Raw genomic sequence first — 19,913 nt, 5'->3', positions numbered from 1 at the left:
TTATTAATAGATACAGTATGCACCACGAAGGTTACAAAACTTGGCTGTTAAAATAAAATTCATTTTTTTCTTTCCATTTCCTCACAGAAATATTGTTTGCACCATCACGCATGTCAGTCCTGATAATGTGACTGTCCAATATACTGCAGTGGAGCCCCACTGATGTAATGAATACTTTTTAAATGCAATTCCTTTGGCCTACAATTCCCCAATCTCACTTATTTTTTCACTTACATGTTGTATAAATCATTGCTATAGAATGTGGCCCTGTTGCTGCCTGCAGCACACTGGGACCCTTCCTTGTCAGTCAGCAGAGGGGGGACACTGCAGAGGAGGGGACAGTCAGCAGAGGGGGGACACTGCAGACCCAGTTTCAATGTGTTATTTATCACTACGACTAAGAGAAACATCACACCCTCTCCTCCCTCCCACACACTGATCATACACGGCTCTGCCCGCCCCCTCCCCCGGCTGTGGCTTCTGATTGGCTGACATGCTTGAGTGAGGGTGGCATATCATCCAATAGCTGGGCCGCTCTAAGCCTTCTGTTCCGGGGGTTATGGGAGGGGGAGAGGGGTAAGAAGCGCTGCTATTGGCTGCTTCTATTCAGTAAACAGATTACAACGCGCCTCCGCCGCCTGTTTTTAAACTGCAGTCACGTGACTTTACAGCGGTCTGACCGGCAGCTTCGAGATGACGTCATACCCATGCAAACCTATAGGAATCTGAGGACTAACCGTGTAAAGGTAACCTAACTCCCTTACTGCACTCAGCAGTACCTCCCAAGGTAACCTCGTTAGGAATTCGCTCCCATGTATACGCACACGCAGCAGCTCCCATAGGTTTAATGATCACTCTATTACATTCGGGCTGCACACAAGTGCAGGTTAATGGGATCACACCTACACCAGAACTTAAGTGCACAAACTTTCGTGACACGTTTCAATGGGTACACACACACTAATGCAATCTCCCTTTTACACATCTAGTTTAATGGGATTATTATCTGAAATGTATCCTTTAGTGCAATCACTTTCTTACACTCACAGGCTGCACCCATAGAATTTACAGTAATAACACACACATTAGTTGTTTGTCCCCTTTCTAGTTAGTAGTTGGACCTGCACGTATATCTTTATTTACATAGTGTACTCTGCGCTTTACAAAGACAATACAGCACAGGGAATTATAATTATACAATAAGCGCCAAAAAGTCGGACAATAGGAAAGGAAATCCACAGAGAATTTACAATCTATGTATCATTTACAGCAGCGGTGCGCAAACTGGGGGCGGCGGTTACGGAGGCCCTGCGCTCTTCCCTACAGCATTTTAATTAAAAGCCGGGGGATATGTGAGGCCTCTAACTCGCTTACTTGCTGCCAGCCGGGTCTACAGCGACGTGTCAAATGATGTCACATGCCCCGTGATGTCATTTGATGCCGAGCCATTGGGAGAGGGGGGCGCGAACACTGCGGCTCCCGGGAAGGGGGCCACAGCTCAAGAAGTTTGCGTGCCCCTGCTTTACAGGAGCAGTTCTCTCTTGCTTGCATGTATAGGAAGATGGCTGCCTATTGTCCCGCAGGACCTTTAAACTGACATGTTGTGTGACCAGCCGGAGCATGTACCGGTATCACCTTCCCGATGTAAGAATCAGGGTGTCTCGGAGTTGAAATCAATGCGGTTCAGCTCCAGAGGCCTCCTGCTTCACACCTAGTAAAATAAAACCAATAGGTACAGCCACTTTAAACCTAGCCGATCCGACCATCCTGATCTAGGCCGTTACTAAACTCATTTTGTTCCCTTTAATCTGGGGGCAGGAAGCAACCGTAAAAGTGTGACATGTAACACTCGGGATCAACACTTGTTAGGGGTCCCCATAAAGTTCAGTGTAATAACTCAGAAGACACAATAATGTACTAATAAGTAAATGTATAGGTTCAGAGCTAATGTGCCTGTTATTTTATGTAGTATTATATATTAGGTGTTGGGAATTCATCTTGTCTCGAATACAAAGTTTCTGAGGCATATAGTTTTGTTTATAGAGCACTAGAGGGAGCCTTGAGTTTAATTTAAACAGTTTTAACAGTTTACATGAGTGGACACCAAGATTAATTAGTCTATCTAGTCGAAAACCTATAGCAAATCTGCATTATATGAACTGTAAGGTTCTGTGGGGTTTTAGCAAGGGATCCCAGAATGCAAATGGTAATGGACATTTACTTTTAAACACTCAATGATTTAATTTTTGTGCCATGTTTTTTACCTAATTCAAAAAGGTTACTCAATGGTATACTTTAATGTTATAAAATATAACGTATGACGCAGAAACTTGACAATTTATTTAAGACTATAAGGCCTGCCACTGTGGTATGTGTAAGCGTGTGGGTATACAGCTGGTCCTCGCTTATCCCACTGAATGCGCCCGCAAACTGCCGTCGGATAATGGGTTCATATTAATCCGCGGCATTGAGCATCGGGTAAGTGGTTTCCGATGTCGGGTAATGCATCCAGCGGACTGCATTATGCGGCGTCAGATATGGCGTTCGACGCAAAGCGGACCGTCGGTTGGCGAGGACCACCTGTATATGTATAATGGTTACCAGGTGTCTTGTTAAACCAGATATTATGTGCCTACATGCAAAAATTGTGCAGCAGAGGCTAAAACAAGTTCGCACTTTAATAGAATGGTGAGAATACATATTATGAGTCCATATAGGGCCACAGTTGTGGCGTTTGCAGCTAGTGGAGAAAGGTTCTTCTGCCTTAAGAAAATCCTGCACGAAAACACAGCGTGGAATGCCTCTAAGGCCTTGTCCATAGTGAGCAGGAGCACGACCGCGCTTCTTGGCTCCCGCCGGCTTACCTCTCCGGCGATTGATGGACTGCATTCAAAGCGCGGGCGATGGGGAGGCATGTCTGGGGAGTGGCCGTGACGTCTCTGAGCTGGTTCGCCCTCATTGGGGAACCGCTCACGTGACCCGTTGGCAGAGACAATTTTGTCTCGCCACTTATTGGTCGCCACCCCTCCATTGGTTTTGATTTTGCGCGAGCATTGCTGCTCACACCGTTGGAACCACTATGAACGCAGCCAAATAGTGTAATATGTTTTAACATAAACAAGAGAAAGGCAGTTAGCCAAATTTATACTCGCAAGTCTTTTAAAAGCTTGTCACATCAATTACATGTAATATTTAGGGCACTCTTGTATCCACAGTACTTAGTTCAGCAGTCTTTCTTGCTCCAGTGTTCTGTGTTATCACCTTATACTGTCTCTGGCTGCAGTCGGATCTCCGCTGTGCCTTGTGTATCGATGTTTATACCCCTCAGGAAGGAATATAGAATTCCAAAACGCGTGTGTTGACAGGGTCTGATCTTCAAGACTCCTTACTGAGCATCCCCAGAGCGCACCTATTCTCCGACTGACCGAGACGACGATCAGATGGAGAGGTAAGAAGGAGCGAGGAATGACTGCTGAAATAAGTACTGAGGATGCAAGAGTAGCCTAAATATTACCTCTGATGTGACAAGCTTTTAAAGGCATAATATTGTGAGTATAAACTTGGCTTGCTGCCTTTTTCTTATTTATATTAAAACATATTACACTTTTGGAGGTGTTCTGCGCTGGTTTCTTGCTGGGTGTGTACTGTATGTGTGTGTATATATTTAACATTTGTAAGCGCCAACATATTCCAAAGCGGGGTACAGAGTGACATGAATGACATACAGGTAAGGACAGACATGCGCAAACAAATACAGAAGTAATGAGAACCCTGCTCATTAGCGTTTATAGTCTAGACTCTAGAGGGAATAAGGGGCAATGTTGAAACAAAAGGTAAAATGGCTGTTCATTGTGGGGATGGGGTAAGCCTCAGGATGGAGTGTGGTATAGCTACACTGCTTGATCCATTAAGGTGTGTATGTTGGAAGGTGTTAGATTGTTTTTTCCCCACACTGAACATTTGCCATTTCACATGGCGTCGCGTTGTCATGGAAATGTAACATCATTTGATGCCACAACGCTTAAGAGGGAGGGCCGTACGAAGGCAGAGGTGGCCCCAAGGTAAGTGCCTTTGGGTGACAGATTGGTAAATCCGCCACTGGCCATAAACCCAGACCAGGGAATAGACAAGGTGAAGGACTTGGCATACTGCTCAGAGCTCAGTTTTGGTGACTGCACAAATCATTTAGGTTTTTGCAGTAATGTTCTCATCATTGACATTGAAAAAGCAAAGGCTATAAAATGGTTTGTGTAGATACGCCTGTCTCATATATTCTCAATACCGTCATAGATGTATCATATTGGGGCTATCCTTGCTTCAGCACAGGTGGCTCAGTCATTGACCGAGCCACCTGTGCTGATAGCAGGGATATCCTTTTAACCTGACCTGTTGGCGGTTCTTGGGGACCAGAGTTGGCCGCCCCTGCTCTAATACATCAGTGTCTCATTCTGTATACCGAGCCTCACATGTGCAGTATGCCTGATGCTGCTTGGACATTAGTTCATTTAAGTTTTTCTAACTGGTTTATACGAATGTATTAAATATTTACAGTGGGATTGTGTGTTCTCTGGCCATAGTAATTCCCTCCAGTGTTTCACTATCCAATGCGTTGCATTTTGTATGGTATGTCTTTTGTGTTTAGTTGCCAAACCTTACATTGTGGATCCAGTGATCTGGCGCTGACCTTTTCTATTTTTCTTTCTCTTTTCCTTTAGGATGTTTCTGAATGGAAATATAACGTGCATCATTCATTCCATCTCTATTATCCAACACTGAATATTTATGTAACCAACCTGTTTACTCTGGATATTGATTTCTAAGAGGTACTGTAACTGCCTGCTATTTTTTCCAGCTTTCTGCCTTTTATTAACTACTTCCTTTAAAACCTCAACTGAATTTGGCTGATATTTTTCTCTCTACTTTAATTTTGATTATTGAGAAATCTAAAGCGTCCTTTTTTTCCCTCTATGTTCTAAGGCCGCGCCTATAGTGCCGGCGACGCCGCCCAAAACAAATACATTGCCGCCGCGTGCGCTTATATTAAGTGCGACTGCGGCAGAGCGACGGCGTGTACTTTGGAAGCCGGGAATATTTGATTTTTTTTCAAGGGCTGTCGCCTCATGTGACAGCCCCTGAACATATCAAATGCCCAGAAGCCCACGACGCCGCCGCAAAGCAAAATATAACTTTCGCTGACGGCGACGGGTGACGTCACGTGGTCGCGGGCACTATTGGCGCGGCCTAACTCTGCACATCAGGGTTCACGGTTTCAGAGTTTCTTTAGGCCTTTAGGTCTGTTTTGTAGCATGCCAATAATTACATAGCAAATAGTTTACATTTATCTTTCTACCACTCATTTCACTGATTTAAAATAGTGAGAAAATTCTATAAGCCACAGACTATATAATCTGCTTTGAAGAATTCCCTTAATAATTAATGTGTTGTCAATGAAGCTGCTAAAGCTACTTTAAGTCCCTTGTCACCATATCTACATGTCTCTTGGTCATCAAAAATGAAATGGTAAGCCTTTGCTGTTGGGAGCTTTATACCTGCAAATTCTACCATATATGACACTAGGTTCTGTGTCCGTGTTGTATAAAGAGACATTGTTATATATTTTCTATGCCTCTGGATATCTTTCATTTTGCAGATTCTGAGAACCGGTTCACTGTGTTCTTCGGGACTTAAGTCCTGAAAACATGAAACCCATAGCAGAGATATAGTTTAGAGCTTAAATCTGGATGTTGACCCCCTCCTTTAAAAAAAAAAAAAAAAAAAAAAATTTTTAATAAATTGTACACCTATAAATATTTTTAGGTATTGTTTTCAAATTGGTTTGTAGACATTGCAATCTGTAACATAGGAGGGGTTTGCTTTCCTCTGACTGCACCCTTTTTTTTTTTTTTTTTCAAGATGACACTGTGTGGAACTAGCACTCACAGCCCTCTTCTCTCTCCTGTCTACACTCCTTTTTATTGGCTCTCCGACAGAGACAGGATGGGTTAGGTGGGGATACACATACTTACTGTGCATCTCTTGGTGAGCAGTAATACGATTAGAGCTTCGCCAAGCGTGGCGCCACTTTTTAAAACCATATTTTATTTGTTTGAAACTTGCCGGGGAAAGTTAAACCATTTACAGTATATCATTTGGTTTTGCATAACTTTCCCTTCAGATATAAAACCTAGAAAACTGTTGAAAGTTCTGGGGTGATGGACGTCCGGGGTGGCCAACTCCAGTCCTCAAGGGCCACTAACAGGCCAGGTATTGGGGATATCCCTGCTTCAGCACAGGTGGCTCAGGCTTTAATTTGAGCCAACTGTGCTGAAGCAACGATATACTTAAAACTTGACCTGTTGGTGGCCCTTAAAGACTTGAGTTGGCTACTCCTGGACTACGCGAAAAACAAAATAAGTCCAACACAACTGCACCTCATACATACATCTTTTCCTTTAAAGCAGCAATTCTGCCACAATTATACTTTTATTCTTTATATAATCAGAACCGGGGAGTCATCCAGCGTTGAACCGTGTTACTGTCGGCTCCGGGGCCCCCTGGTTCTCGAGGAAACATTGCGAAGTTGGTCACAATATGACATATATTCTGGCAGCAGTTGCAAGTTTAACTTCTTGAATTCGACAGAAATGTATCAGTAAAAGATGAGGTTTAAGTGTGTAGAGGCGTTGTGGGAACGAACAACACGGCCCATTCACAAACGTGTTTTCATCTTCTGTAAGAACTAGTGAACGGATACTGTGGGTGTTCAAAGCAGGAGAGCTGCAGTAGGTGCATTGTTCCTTGAAATATAGCAGATGGCTTTTACAACTTTATATAACCGCTTTCTTAGCAGCACTTTGCTGTTCTGGGGAACCATTCTGAGTAATGGGTTTAGTGCAGCAACACTACCCATTTGTTCAAATTTATTTATGTATGCATTATTTTACCAGGAAATATACAAAGTCTCGTTTTCATGTATGTCCTGGCATATAAAACGTGCACAGTGGTACACATTTGAAGTGCAGTTGCTCTGAAGACTTGAATGTTCAAAGGGTATTGTTGAGGCCTCCAACACGGCATGGTTCACTGTTCGAGGTACTTAGTAAGTGAATAAAGAATGTCCAATAAACAGGGTTCTACAATATGCACCTAGACTAAGGCTGGGCAGCTCCAGTCCTCAAGGGCCACCAACAGGTCAGGTTTTCAGGATATCCCTGCTTCAGCATACTTGGCTCAATCAGTGGCTCACTACCTGTGCCGAAGCAGGAATATCCTGAAAACCTGACTTCTTGGTGGCCCTTGAGGACTGGAGTTACTCACTGTTGACCTAGACGGTGCGTCTCTGACTTTTACCTAGAACACAATGTTTGAGCTAATTTGTGTCTAGCCGATGCTGACACTAACATCATCCTGCAGGTGGCTCACTTCCTACGGGAGACGAATAGAAAATCCGTCATCTTCATCATTTTGAAGAAGCAGTCCCTCTTAATACCATAGTGAACTAAGTACAGCAGCATGTTTAATCGGTTATCTGCAGCCGATTGAGGCCCAGATCCACAAAGCGGTGCTAAGCTTTAGCATGCCTTTACTCAAATTCATATTAATAGAAGCTGAGGTGTGCTAAAGCTCAGCGCCATGTTGTGGATCTGGGCCTGAAACTTAAAAAAAAAAGTATTTAATGAAAATGTTTCTCTCTTTCTCTTGACCTGCTGGGTATAGCAACTTGAACTTCTGCCACCTCATGAATGGAAAGAGAAAGTTCCTAGTCGCCTCTGTTCTTTCAATCCAGGACTCCTATTTCACGTATCCCGCCTGTCAGAACTGCTTCTCCAGGGTGATCCGCACTTCCAAGAGGTAATAAAAAAAATAACTTGGGGCCAGATATTGTTTCCAGTATTGATTAGTCCCTCTGGCAGGCAAGGGGTTAAACACACATTCTGCTGCCACGCCCTGGGGGTTATCGATACACCTGAGAGGTGAGCTCTTCCTTCAGCGTGTGTGGGTTTTCCTCCTTCCGTTTTGCCATCGTACTTTTCAGGGGTTTCTCTCTCAGCAGAAGTGGTAAGAGTATTGTAAGGGAAATAAAGTCTTCCTCCCATTGCATCCTCTTCTCCTGCTATGTAGAGTAAAACGCTTTGTGAAGCCGGAGCTGTACAGTTGCTTCCTATATCCCGGATATTTGGGAATGCACCAAATATACTCTGCAAATCTCTCCAGAATAATGTTAAAGCAGAACTGTGTATATCCCATAACATGCTCCATGTCAATATCATGGAGTCCTGTATACAGTATATCTTTTTCAAGAAGGTACTTGTGAATCATTCCTTTTTTCGGTGAGAGAAGTATATTTTACATCGCACAGGCCATGATCAAGATATTTTTTTTCCCCTTTATTCCTTTCTTTGTTTTTTCCTTCCTTTATTATTTCTTTTATTCTTTCTTTCAAGGTGTCGTAATGAAAATAAATGCTCCTTCCTTTCTGTGATAGGTATGAATGCCACAGATGCCACAGCACAAGTAAAGATGCCCCTCACCGGTACAAACTGTCTATGAAGGTGGCTGAGGGTCACAGGCTTTACATGATCACTGCATTTGGAAGCTGTTTGGATGCATTTTTTGGAACCAGTGCTGTGTCTTTGCAACGGTAAGAAACCTTCTTGTGCAAATGTGCAATCCCCCAAACAATGCATGCGGTGGGGGTATTCCACAAGCCTTCTTGTAGTGCTTAAAACATAGTTTTAAATGTGTTTACGTAACACTGAAGGTATGTGCTTGTAATGTTCAGTTTTTGGGGAATAGTAAAATGTAGCTGCTGTTTCTCTTAAGGATTGTTTTCTCTGCATAAAAATGATTTCCAAGTACCTCAATGAGGACGGACATATTATTATTGTTTTTCCCGCATAGCAAAATTATTTATTTTGTCGCGCGACAGCCGGGTCACGTGAGCGGTTCAGCCAATGAGGGCGAACTGCTCACATGATGTCACGGGCAGGGCCGTCAACAGAAATCTTGGGGCCCAGGACAAATGCAAGGAGCAGGGCTCCCCCCCCATCTCCCCCAATAGCACACCTTCCATGAATTTTTTTTTTTTATTATTATTTTTTTTAGGGTGCTACTTTTACTTAAATGGCAGTGTTGCGAGCCCTATTTCACACCTCGCGAGCCCCCTCTATTTCCCTTCCTTGTATTTCTCTCCCCTCCGTCTCGCCTCTCACTCTCCTCCCCACCCCTCCATCAATTACCCCACTCTCCCTCAATCCCTGCCCCCCACCCCCCGCCTCATGTATTTCTCTCCCCTACTTCCTCTCCCCCTTCTGTCAATTACACCACTCTCACTCAATTCCCACCCCCTTCACATAATTCCTCCCCGCAAAATATATACCAAAAAACCCCACCCCCAATGCAAAAAACTTCCCACCCCCAAATACATACAAAAAAATCAGCAACCCCCAAATATATACATCCCCCCCACCTCCCCAAATATATATATATATATATATATACACAAACCCCCCAAATATATACAACTCCCTAATATATATAAAAACACCGCCAATACATATTTAAAAAAAAAAACTAATACATATAAAACCCCTCCAACGCATATAAAAAAAAGCTACAATACATATAACACGACCCCCCCCAATACATGTAAAAAGACCCCCACACCCCCCAATACATATACAAAAAAGTAGATATACCTTGGGGATGCTCGGGACCATGCTGCGGTGGTCCGGTGGCAGGCGCTGCAAGTTGGGGGCGACCTCTGGCTAGGCCCGGCTGCCGGTCGCGGCCGGGTCCCAACTCTCCATCAGCTGCAGGCCTCCTCAATCTGTGTCCCACGCAGAGGGGCCCGGGCGTGCTGATATCAGAAAAACGAACAAAAATGGGGGAGCACAGGTTGAGGAACTAAACAAATATATCGATACTAAAGTGGTTAATAACTGTGATGTGAAATAAAGTGTAAAATAACATAAACACTTACACGGCCTTGTGTAAATGCTTTCACATCAAGGTATCTTTACTTTTGCTGTTGTATCTTCTGTGTTTCTTCCGCTTGTACTTTACTTCTTCGCTGGTCTGAAGTGGAACTTTTCTGGTCTTCTCTGTAGGGATAGCTTGTAATGTCGTCCTCGGAGTGAAATGAGATAAAAACAAACACGTCAGGGATGAAGCAGAATATACTTATGAAGTAGACGGTTGTATTTAAATCAAAAAGTGCAGAGATATACTGCGTGCACTCACACGGGCAAGTGTGAGTGGTCTCTGGGGGGAGGTATCTTTGATTACACCTCACTCCAGGGCTGTCAAAGCGCCCTTCCTAATTTCCACACTATACAATAGGGAAAAAGAGGGGGGTGAAGGGACAGAAGGTGGGTTAATATGTGACTATGGTAAGGTAATTAAAAACTCACATGGCCATATGTGAGTAAGGGCTATGATAGGTATCTTTTCCCCTCCGTGGTGCTCCAAAACCAAAGACCTTCAGCTGAGAGTTGCAATCACTCAAATATTCCCTGAACCACACAATGGTGCACAAAGGTGAAAGGGTGAAATGGTCCTGATCTTTATTAAACACCAGCAGGAAAACGTCCCAAAAAACAACTAAAAAACAATTAAAAACACTTAGTCAAAAACGGCTAAGAGTTGGAATGAGTTGAAAAGAGCCAAAACATCAGAGAAAGTTCGTGCAGGATACTCAAGTGCGCAGCTAGCTCTCCGCGTCCGGATGGTGTGCTGTGCTCCTGCTTCTGACGGTGGCTGAAGTTAGACAAAAGTACTCAGGGATCGTAGCAACGCGTTTCGCCCTTCTTGGGCTTCCTCAGGCTCCGTAGAAAGGAATGGTTGGGGTCATGGCCTTTTGTAGAGATCCTCAGCCAATCCGATCATCTCCCTGAGTCCCTCCCTTGCTTGCAAACTGTGTCATCACTCTCCCTCCTCGGCTGTCAGTTCTTTGTTGGCAGTGAGCGCTCATGCATCGCGCTCCCCCACTTAAATCATTAAATCCTACCACATCACCTCACATCAAAGAACTGACAGCCGAGGAGGGAGAGTGATGACACAGTTTGCAAGCAAGGGAGGGACTCGGGGAGATGATCGGATTGGCTGAGGGATCTCTACAAAAGGCCATGACCCCAACCATTCCTTTCTACGGAGCCTGAGGAAGCCCAAGAAGGGCGAAACGCGTTGCTACGATCCCTGAGTACTTTTGTCTAACTTCAGCCACCGTCAGAAGCAGGAGCACAGCACACCATCCGGACGCGGAGAGCTAGCTGCGCACTTGAGTATCCTGCACGAACTTTCTCTGATGTTTTGGCTCTTTTCAACTCATTCCAACTCTTAGCCGTTTTTGACTAAGTGTTTTTAATTGTTTTTTAGTTGTTTTTTGGGACGTTTTCCTGCTGGTGTTTAATAAAGATCAGGACCATTTCACCCTTTCACCTTTGTGCACCATTGTGTGGTTCAGGGAATATTTGAGTGATTGCAACTCTCAGCTGAAGGTCTTTGGTTTTGGAGCACCACGGAGGGGAAAAGATACCTATCATAGCCCTTACTCACATATGGCCATGTGAGTTTTTAATTACCTTACCATAGTCACATATTAACCCACCTTCTGTCCCTTCACCCCCCTCTTTTTCCCTATTGTATAGTGTGGAAATTAGGAAGGGCGCTTTTGACAGCCCTGGAGTGAGGTGTAATCAAAGATACCTCCCCCCAGAGACCACTCACACTTGCCCGTGTGAGTGCACGCAGTATATCTCTGCACTTTTTGATTTAAATACAACCGTCTACTTCATAAGTATATTCTGCTTCATCCCTGACGTGTTTGTTTTTATCTCATTTCACTCCGAGGACGACATTACAAGCTATCCCTACAGAGAAGACCAGAAAAGTTCCACTTCAGACCAGCGAAGAAGTAAAGTACAAGCGGAAGAAACACAGAAGATACAACAGCAAAAGTAAAGATACCTTGATGTTAAAGCATTTACACAAGGCCGTGTAAGTGTTTATGTTATTTTACACTTTATTTCACATCACAGTTATTAACCACTTTAGTATCGATATATTTGTTTAGTTCCTCAACCTTGCACCCCCATTTTTGTTCGTTTTTCTGTACCATTAAGGACTCTGGATAGGTCCTATTTGGGGTCTCGAGCAACAGGAAGAGTTTCGGAAGGAGAGGGGACCCTTAATTATTATCTAAGGTTGTATTGTTCTATTTTTAGATTCTCACCACCCCTTAGTTTATCCCATTAGGGTAGCGCCCGGGCTTTTTTGTACATATACTGTACTGATATCAGAGGTTGGAAGCTCGGTGTGGGACAGGAAAGCCTGCATCTGATGGAGAGCCGAGGCCTGGCCAGAGGTCAGGGCCAATTGCAGTGCCGGTCGCCGGGTCCCCCCAGCCTCTGGGCCCAGGACACCTTTACCAACCCCTCCCTCGGCGTCCCTGGTCACGGACATGCCTCCCCGCCAGATCTCACAGGCCAGGGATCACTCCAGTGACAGGCCTGCATGACGTCGCGGGCCTAGTATGGCCTCGGCCTAAGGAGGAATGATAAACAAACCAAAAAATTAAAATGCTAGATGTATTAAGATGGCATTATTGTTTTTCCAAATGATCCCATTTGCTTGGCCAGACATTGCTATTTACTGCACTTCCATGTTCCCCTGCTGTCTCTGAACATGCCTCCCATATAGTAATCTCTTCAGAGCAGGGATTCCTTTTCCTCCTTTTTTGCAATGTCTATTTTGTGTGTATCTGCACACTTGATTGGCACGTGGTTTATACCAGTGATTCCCAAGGGGGATTGGCCCCCCAAAAATATGTAAAGGTGGATTCCTGGCAGTAGGGTGGGATCCTAACCCCGTGTGAGGACTGCGCACTTAGATCCCTATTCTATATACTCCATGGACCGCTTTGGTGGTCTCTCTGTGTCTCTGTCTCTGTCTGTCTGTCTCTCTCTGTCTCTCTCTCCATTTTCTATATAGGGTGAAGTGCAGTATAAAAATGCCACTTGTGTTGCATTTGCATGTCTCAGGCAGGCTTGCAAGCCCGTCTTTTCCCATTATCACTTGGCAATCAGTGCTTCCACTCGTTCAGGGATTCTGGGTAATGACATGCAAATGAGCGCAGTGAGTCACTTTACTTCTCATCGATTTTAACATGGACCCCTATGAGCTTATGTCTGCCTCATTACACCGCTTATCAGCACAACCTGGGTTTAAGTGCATAGCCAGTAAACCTACTCACAGACACCTGTTTCAACATCGTGAAGAAACACACAGATACTCAACAAGCTCTGAGAAACTCCTAACATTACCACAAAGTGTGTGTGTGTGTGTGTGTCAGTGTGTCAAAAGGAGTGCTAGTGGGCGTGGCTAAATGTATACAACAAAGACAGACAAAGATGCCCAAAGCTACTTCCAATGTGCCAAAAATACACAGTGCAATACATATATATATATATTCTCTTGAAAAAAGGGTAATTTAGTTTAACCCTTTGGCCAAAGTGTCTTAAGCATGCTGACATTGTGAAGAAACCCAAAGTAGGGGCGAAGCTCCATTGAAAGTCGTGCTTCTCAACCTTCTATTCTATATTCTCCAAAATAAGTGGGGGTTTTTTTTTTCCCCTCCAGGGTGCCGAACTGGGCCACTTCAGCGTACTATATTGGTTTCAGAATATAGAAAACAGAAGTGTTGGGCCTGGACTACTAGTGGGAAAATAATTAATAATAATAATTTAAAAAAAACTATATCATGTTTTAACCCCATTGTGGCGATGAAGTCATCTTTATGTTAAGGCAGCCAAGGGGTTAAATCACTTTAATTCACGCCTACTTACTCATTGTATATCATAGCATATGACCCCCCCCAATACCCCAGGCAGACTATCCTCTCTCCCCAGGGGTCCAAGCTGCACCTTAGCATGAATTTTATAGCTGTCAACTACAGCAGGCGTTTCCTCCCCACAATGCTTGTGAGGTGTAAATGACTGGTATACCACCCATGCGGTCAGCACACACTGAGGTGCAGCTTATTCTGTGTTTTTTCTCTCACCTCCTTCCCCCCACACTAGCTTAAGGATCGGTCCAAAAGTTTTGTTGGCAATAGTATGAGTAGTCTATACTATTTATTATTTTGTGTTTCGCAGGGGCTATACAAAGTTTAAAAAAAAAGAAAAGGTGGGGACAATTTGTCTCAGCCATTTGTTTGGGAAGGGGCGCAGCTCAGGGTTAAAATACTGACCCTGGCACGGAGTTTGAAGCAGGGGAACCTGGTGCAATTCCCGGTGTTGGCTCCTTGAGACCTTAGGGCAGGGGTGGGGAACCTTTTTTCTGCCAAGGGACATTTTGATATTTATAGGGCCATACAAAATTATCAACTTAAAAATTAGCCTGCTATATTTGTCAAACATTTAATTAACTCACCACTAAAGTGATGGCTGGAACTGCTTCTCTTTGGGTGACTGACTGACTCTTGGGTGGTGGGTGACTATGACTGACTGTGGGTTGGTGTCTGTATACACATACACACACACACACACACACACACACACACACACACACACAGAAATCGGGCAGGGGGGAGGGAAATCAGACTATCAGACTCTCTCAGACTCTCAGGCACACACACTCTCTCTCAGGCGCACACACATTCTCTCTCACAGGCACACACACTCTCTCTCACAGGCACACACACTCTCTCTCACAGGCACACACACTCTCTCTCTCACAGGCACACACACTCTCTCTCTCAGGCACACACACTCTCTCTCTCAGGCACACACACTCTCTCTCTCTCTCAGGCACACACACTCTCTCTCTCTCTCAGGCACACACACACTCTCTCTCAGGCACACTCACTCTCTCTCAGGCACACTCTCTCTCTCTCTCTCTCTCTCAGGCACACACACTCTCTCTCAGGCACACACACTCTCTCTCAGGTCGCACACACACTCTCTCTCAGGCACACACACTCTCTCTCTCAGACACACACACTCTCTCTCTCAGGCACACACACACTCTCTCTCTCTCAGGCACACACTCTCTCTCTCTCTCAGGCACACACACACACTCTCTCTCTCTCAGGCACACACTCTCTCTCTCTCTCTCAGGCACACACACACACTCTCTCTCTCTCAGGCACACACTCTCTCTCTCTCAGGCACACACACACTCTCTCTCTCAGGCACACACACACTCTCTCTCTCAGGCACACACACTCTCTCTCTCTCTCTCTCAGGCACACACTCTCTCTCTCTCTCTCTCTCTCTCTCAGGCACACACTCTCTCTCTCTCAGGCACTCTCTCTCTCTCTCTCTCTCAGGCACACACACACTCTCTCTCTCTCTCTCTCTCAGGCACACACTCTCTCTCTCTCTCTCTCTCTCTCTCAGGCACACACACTCTCTCTCTCTGGCACACACACTCTCTCTCTCTCTCTGGCGCACACACACTCTCTCTCTCTCTCTGGCACACACATTCTCGCTCTCTCTCTCTGGCACACACACTCTCTCTCTCTCTGGCACACACACTCTCTCTCTCTCAGGCACACACTCTCTCTCTCTCAGGCACACACACTCTCTCTCTCTCTCAGGCACACTCTCTCTCTCTCTCTCTCTCAGGCACACTCTCTCACGCTCTCTCTCTGGCACACACACTCTCTCTCTGGCACACACACTCTCTCTCTGGCACACACACTCTCTCTCTCTCTCTCTCTCTCTCTGGCACACACACTCTCTCACCCTCTCTCTGGCACACACACTCTCTCTCTCTCTCTGGCACACACACTCTCTCTCTCTCTCTCTCTCTCTCTCTCTCTGGCACACACACTCTCTCTCTCTCTCTCTCTGGCACACACACTCTCTCTCTCTCTCTCTCTCTGGCACACACACTCTCTCTCTCTCTCTCTGGCACACACACTCTCTCTCTCTCTCTCTCTCTCTCTCTCTCTCTGGCACACACACTCTCTCTCTCTCTCTCTCTGGCACACACACTCTCTCTCTCTCTCTCAGGCACACACACACTCTCTCTCTCTCTCAGGCACACACACTCTCTCTCTCTCTGGCACACACACTCTCTCTCTCTCTCTGGCACACACACTCTCTCTCTCAGGCACACACTCTCTCTCTCAGGCACACACTCTCTCTCTCTCTCTCTCTCTCTCTCTCTGGCACACACACTGTCTCTCAGGCGCACACACACACTCTTTCTCTCTCTCTCTGACACACACACTCTCTCTCTCTCTCTCTCTCTCTCACACACACTCTCTCTCTCTATGTCTCTCTGACATACACTCTCTCTCTCTCTCTCTCTCTCTCTCACATACACTCTCTCTCTCTCTCTCTGACACACACTCTCTCTCTGACACACACTCTCTCTCTGACACACACACACTCTCTCTCTCTGACACACACACTCTCTCTGACACACACACACTCTCTCTCTCTGACACACACACTCTCTCTCTCTCTGACACACACACTCTCTCTCTCTGACACACACTCTCTCTCTCAGGCACACACTCTCTCTCAGGCACTCTCTCTCTCTCTCTCTCTGGCACACACACTGTCTCTCAGGCGCACACACACACTCTCTCTCTCTCTCTCTGACACACACTCTCTCTCTCTCTCACACACTCTCTCTCTCTATGTCTCTCTGACATACACTCTCTCTCTCTCTCTCTCTCTCTCTCTCTCTCTCTCTCTGACATACACTCTCTGACATACACTCTCTCTCTCTGACACACACTCTCTCTCTGACACACACTCTCTCTCTGACACACACACACTCTCTCTCTCTGACACACACACTCTCTCTCTCTCTGACACACACACTCTCTCTCTGACACACACACACTCTCTCTCTCTCTGACACACACACTCTCTCTCTCTCTCTGACACACACTCTCTCTCTCTCTCTGACACACACTCTCTCTCTCTCTCTCTGACACACACACACTCTCTCTCTGACACACACTCTCTCTCTCTCTGACACACACACACACTCTCTCTCTGACACACACACACTCTCTCTCTGACACACACACACTCTCTCTCTCTCTCTCTGACACACACACACTCTCTCTCTCTGACACACACGCACACACTCTCAGACACACGGGGGGAATCTGATCGAGGGGGGGTGGATCGGAGCAGGTGCCCTCCTCCGCAACTGCTGCCCGGTGTGGGGAGGAGGACCGTGTAAGTGCGTGGGGGGGAGGATTCTGAGAGGGGGGGGGATCGGAGGAGGTCCGTGGACGTGCGTGGGGGGGGAATCGGAGCAGGGGGGATTGGAGCATGTGCCCACCTCCGAAACTGCTGCCCGGTGTGGAGAATCGGTATTGAAGTGTTTCTCCCTCCGCAGACTCGCTCTTCTGTGGACGTGCGAAGGGCGGGGGGGGGGGGGTCTTGGCCAAAGAAAACAATCTTGGCAGTATGCCAACACGAGGCAGCCAATCAGGAAAGGGGGAGGTTTTTTTTTCTCCCTCCTTTCTTATAGGCACAGCGCGAGTGTGCAAAGGGCCCCCTGACTCACGGGGGCCGGACCAAATCATTTCGCGGGCCTTATACGACCGCGGGCCGGACATTCCCCACCCCTGCCTTAGGGCAAGTCACTTTATCTCCACGTGCCTCAGGCACCAAAAACATAGATTATAAATTCCACGGGGCAGGGACCTGTGCCTGCAAAATGTCTCTGTAAAGTGCTGCGTAAAACTAGCAGTGCTATACAAGAACTTGTTTGTTGTTGTTGTTGTTGTTGTTGTTTTTCAGAGATTTGCTGTTTTGTAATAAATAATGAAGTGTTTTTTTATTTTTTTTTATATTTCCTCAGGTAGTTAATTCTTGCATAGCTGAATCCTAGATTTCCTTTTCTTGGGCAAAGGAATAATGTTTTAGGAAGGGAGTGAGATCACTTATGTGTTTGAAGGCTTATAGTTTGTGCACTATACAGAGAAAAATAACAAGTGCTCTCTCATTTATGCAAGTTCATTTGCAAAGAATACTAAACGTCTCTTTTGTTCTTCAAGGTACATGCAGGATCTAATCCAAGCACCAAGCAATCTGGCAAGTGACCGCGTTCAGGAATTACTGTTTCAGGCGGTGGAGTATTGCTTTGTCGGGAGGAGCTTTTTATTCGGAGTGAAGGTAAATTTTAACAGCAGTTCACAGATTTTTATGGCCCCCAAAGCTGTTTAAATAATTAACCGGGCGTACTGTACTTTATTTTTCTTTTACATTTGTGATGCATACTGCTACATACATTAAACTGTATTGCTCTTGTATTTAGATGAGTAAATGAGTGTTTTTTTTCTTAAGTGGTTGTGCAGTTTCAGTTCAATGTCATTATTGCAAACACTTAAAGATGACAGTATTTTGTATCGTTTACATTTACAGCTAGACCAGCTGGTAGAAATGTTCTCTTACCAAATAATGTAAAATGCTGTGTAGGTTATGCATATCAACACTAAGGAAAGAGAATAGTACTAAAGTAAAACCGAATTAGGTGAGCTCGAACCTACCCATATAACATAATGCATCACGAACACTATCAATGCCTTTGGAGTGCTGCTTGGGAAAGAGAATTAGCCATATAAATGCAAAAAACCCTACGCTACTTTTACAAGTCGGCTTACAATTTATTAGCACTAAAGTATTTCCTGAAAGAAGCCATGCAGCCAATACAGAAATCAGAGGGAAGTCTCCGGCGCCCCGTGTAAAGCATCGTATACAACTTATTGAGTCGTCGTAACCATTGTTTCGGCTAACCAGGCTGATGAAGGCTTCATGTTGGCTGTTTATGATGCTCTAATAATTTATAATTCTTTACGTTTGTTGAGCGCCCTTAAACTTCCTTCTGATCTCCACATTGGCAACCGGATGTATTGTCTCTTTTCAGTTAGCACTTTAGTAATACAAAAGACAAAAATAACCAATATGACAAAAAATACATAGTTAAATACTTAAATGTTTATATTCTCATAAGTAAGGGTCAGTTGGTTAAACCCTTTGTCAAAGAGTTATAAGCCTGCAGCCACTTCACGGCATGACCACTATGCAGGTCCCAACACTACCTGTGAATATTCTCCTTTTACCTCTGCAGTGGAGGGAGAATGTTCTCAGTAGACCTGTCCTGCACATGAACATGGAAAAACCGGCTGCTTAAAAAGTGGGGAGGAGTGAGCTTAAACCGAGGGAGGAGGGGCCACTAACCTCCAAACTATATCTATCTCTATCAAAAGGAGTGCTACTGGGCGTGGCCAAATGTATCAAACAGAAAACAAAAATACCCAATGCTACAGCCAATATGACAAAATATATACAGTAGTTAAATACTTAAATGTTTATATTCTCATAAGTAAGGGTCAAAGCGTTATAAGCCTGCAGCATGCCTTTTGAGATATAGATAAAATATATAGATATATCTCAAAAGGAGCGCCGCAGGCTTATAACGCTTTACCCTTACTTATGAGAATATAAACATTTCAGTATTTAACTACTGTATATATATATATATATATTTTTTTTTTTTTTTGTCATACTGGATGTAGCATTGGCTGTTTTTGTTTTTTGGTGTATGGATGAATGTGCTGGGGTTAGCTTGCAGGGATTGTGTGTTGGCACTTTAGTACTATTCTCTTCGTATTGATTTATATTGTTTGTATGCACAATAAATGGTATCAAGAAAATAGATTTCAGATGAGAAAGCAAACAATTTTAATCATAATTTGGTGTGCAACACATCCCATTTATCAGAAGAACATAATTATACATCGTTGTTTTACATTAGCTTAGACCAGGGGTGAGCAAACTTTTTATGCCGAGCCCCCCTTTTTCATCCATGAAATTTCCCGGGCCGCTCCTGCCTGATTGTAATCAAAATCACATGACGTCAGCGTAAGTGACGCGTCC

General features: G+C 44.9%; 1 protein-coding gene and 1 long non-coding RNA gene across 5 annotated transcripts in view; one reads left to right on the top strand and one right to left on the bottom strand.

Moving 5' to 3' along the window:
* The window catches only part of LOC142491176 (uncharacterized), a 29,401-nt gene extending 29,060 nt beyond the window's left edge, over positions 1–341 (bottom strand). Inside the window, exon 1 of the long non-coding RNA XR_012800328.1 lies at positions 235–341. This is a non-coding gene — a long non-coding RNA (uncharacterized LOC142491176). The remainder of the gene's footprint in view (positions 1–234) is intronic.
* Positions 342–592: 251 nt separating this feature from the next.
* The window catches only part of DDIAS (DNA damage induced apoptosis suppressor), a 34,103-nt gene continuing 14,782 nt past the window's right edge, over positions 593–19,913 (top strand). Inside the window, exons 1-6 of one of the 4 annotated variants that reach the window (XM_075592603.1) lie at positions 593–746; positions 4,716–4,823; positions 5,914–6,039; positions 7,717–7,851; positions 8,486–8,641; positions 18,032–18,149. In XM_075592603.1, coding sequence (XP_075448718.1) covers positions 7,739–7,851; positions 8,486–8,641; positions 18,032–18,149 — 387 coding nt within the window. In that variant the 5' untranslated portion in view covers positions 593–746; positions 4,716–4,823; positions 5,914–6,039; positions 7,717–7,738. Of the gene's footprint in view, positions 788–3,172; positions 3,449–4,715; positions 4,824–5,913; positions 6,040–7,716; positions 7,852–8,485; positions 8,642–18,031; positions 18,150–19,913 lie in introns of those variants that run through there. The other 3 variants (XM_075592600.1, XM_075592601.1, XM_075592602.1) reach the window with 3 other exon arrangements.

The sequence above is a fragment of the Ascaphus truei genome, chromosome 3, assembly GCF_040206685.1.
Source record: "Ascaphus truei isolate aAscTru1 chromosome 3, aAscTru1.hap1, whole genome shotgun sequence".
Lineage (NCBI taxonomy): Eukaryota > Metazoa > Chordata > Amphibia > Anura > Ascaphidae > Ascaphus > Ascaphus truei.
This window is presented reverse-complemented; position numbering and strand designations above follow the sequence as displayed.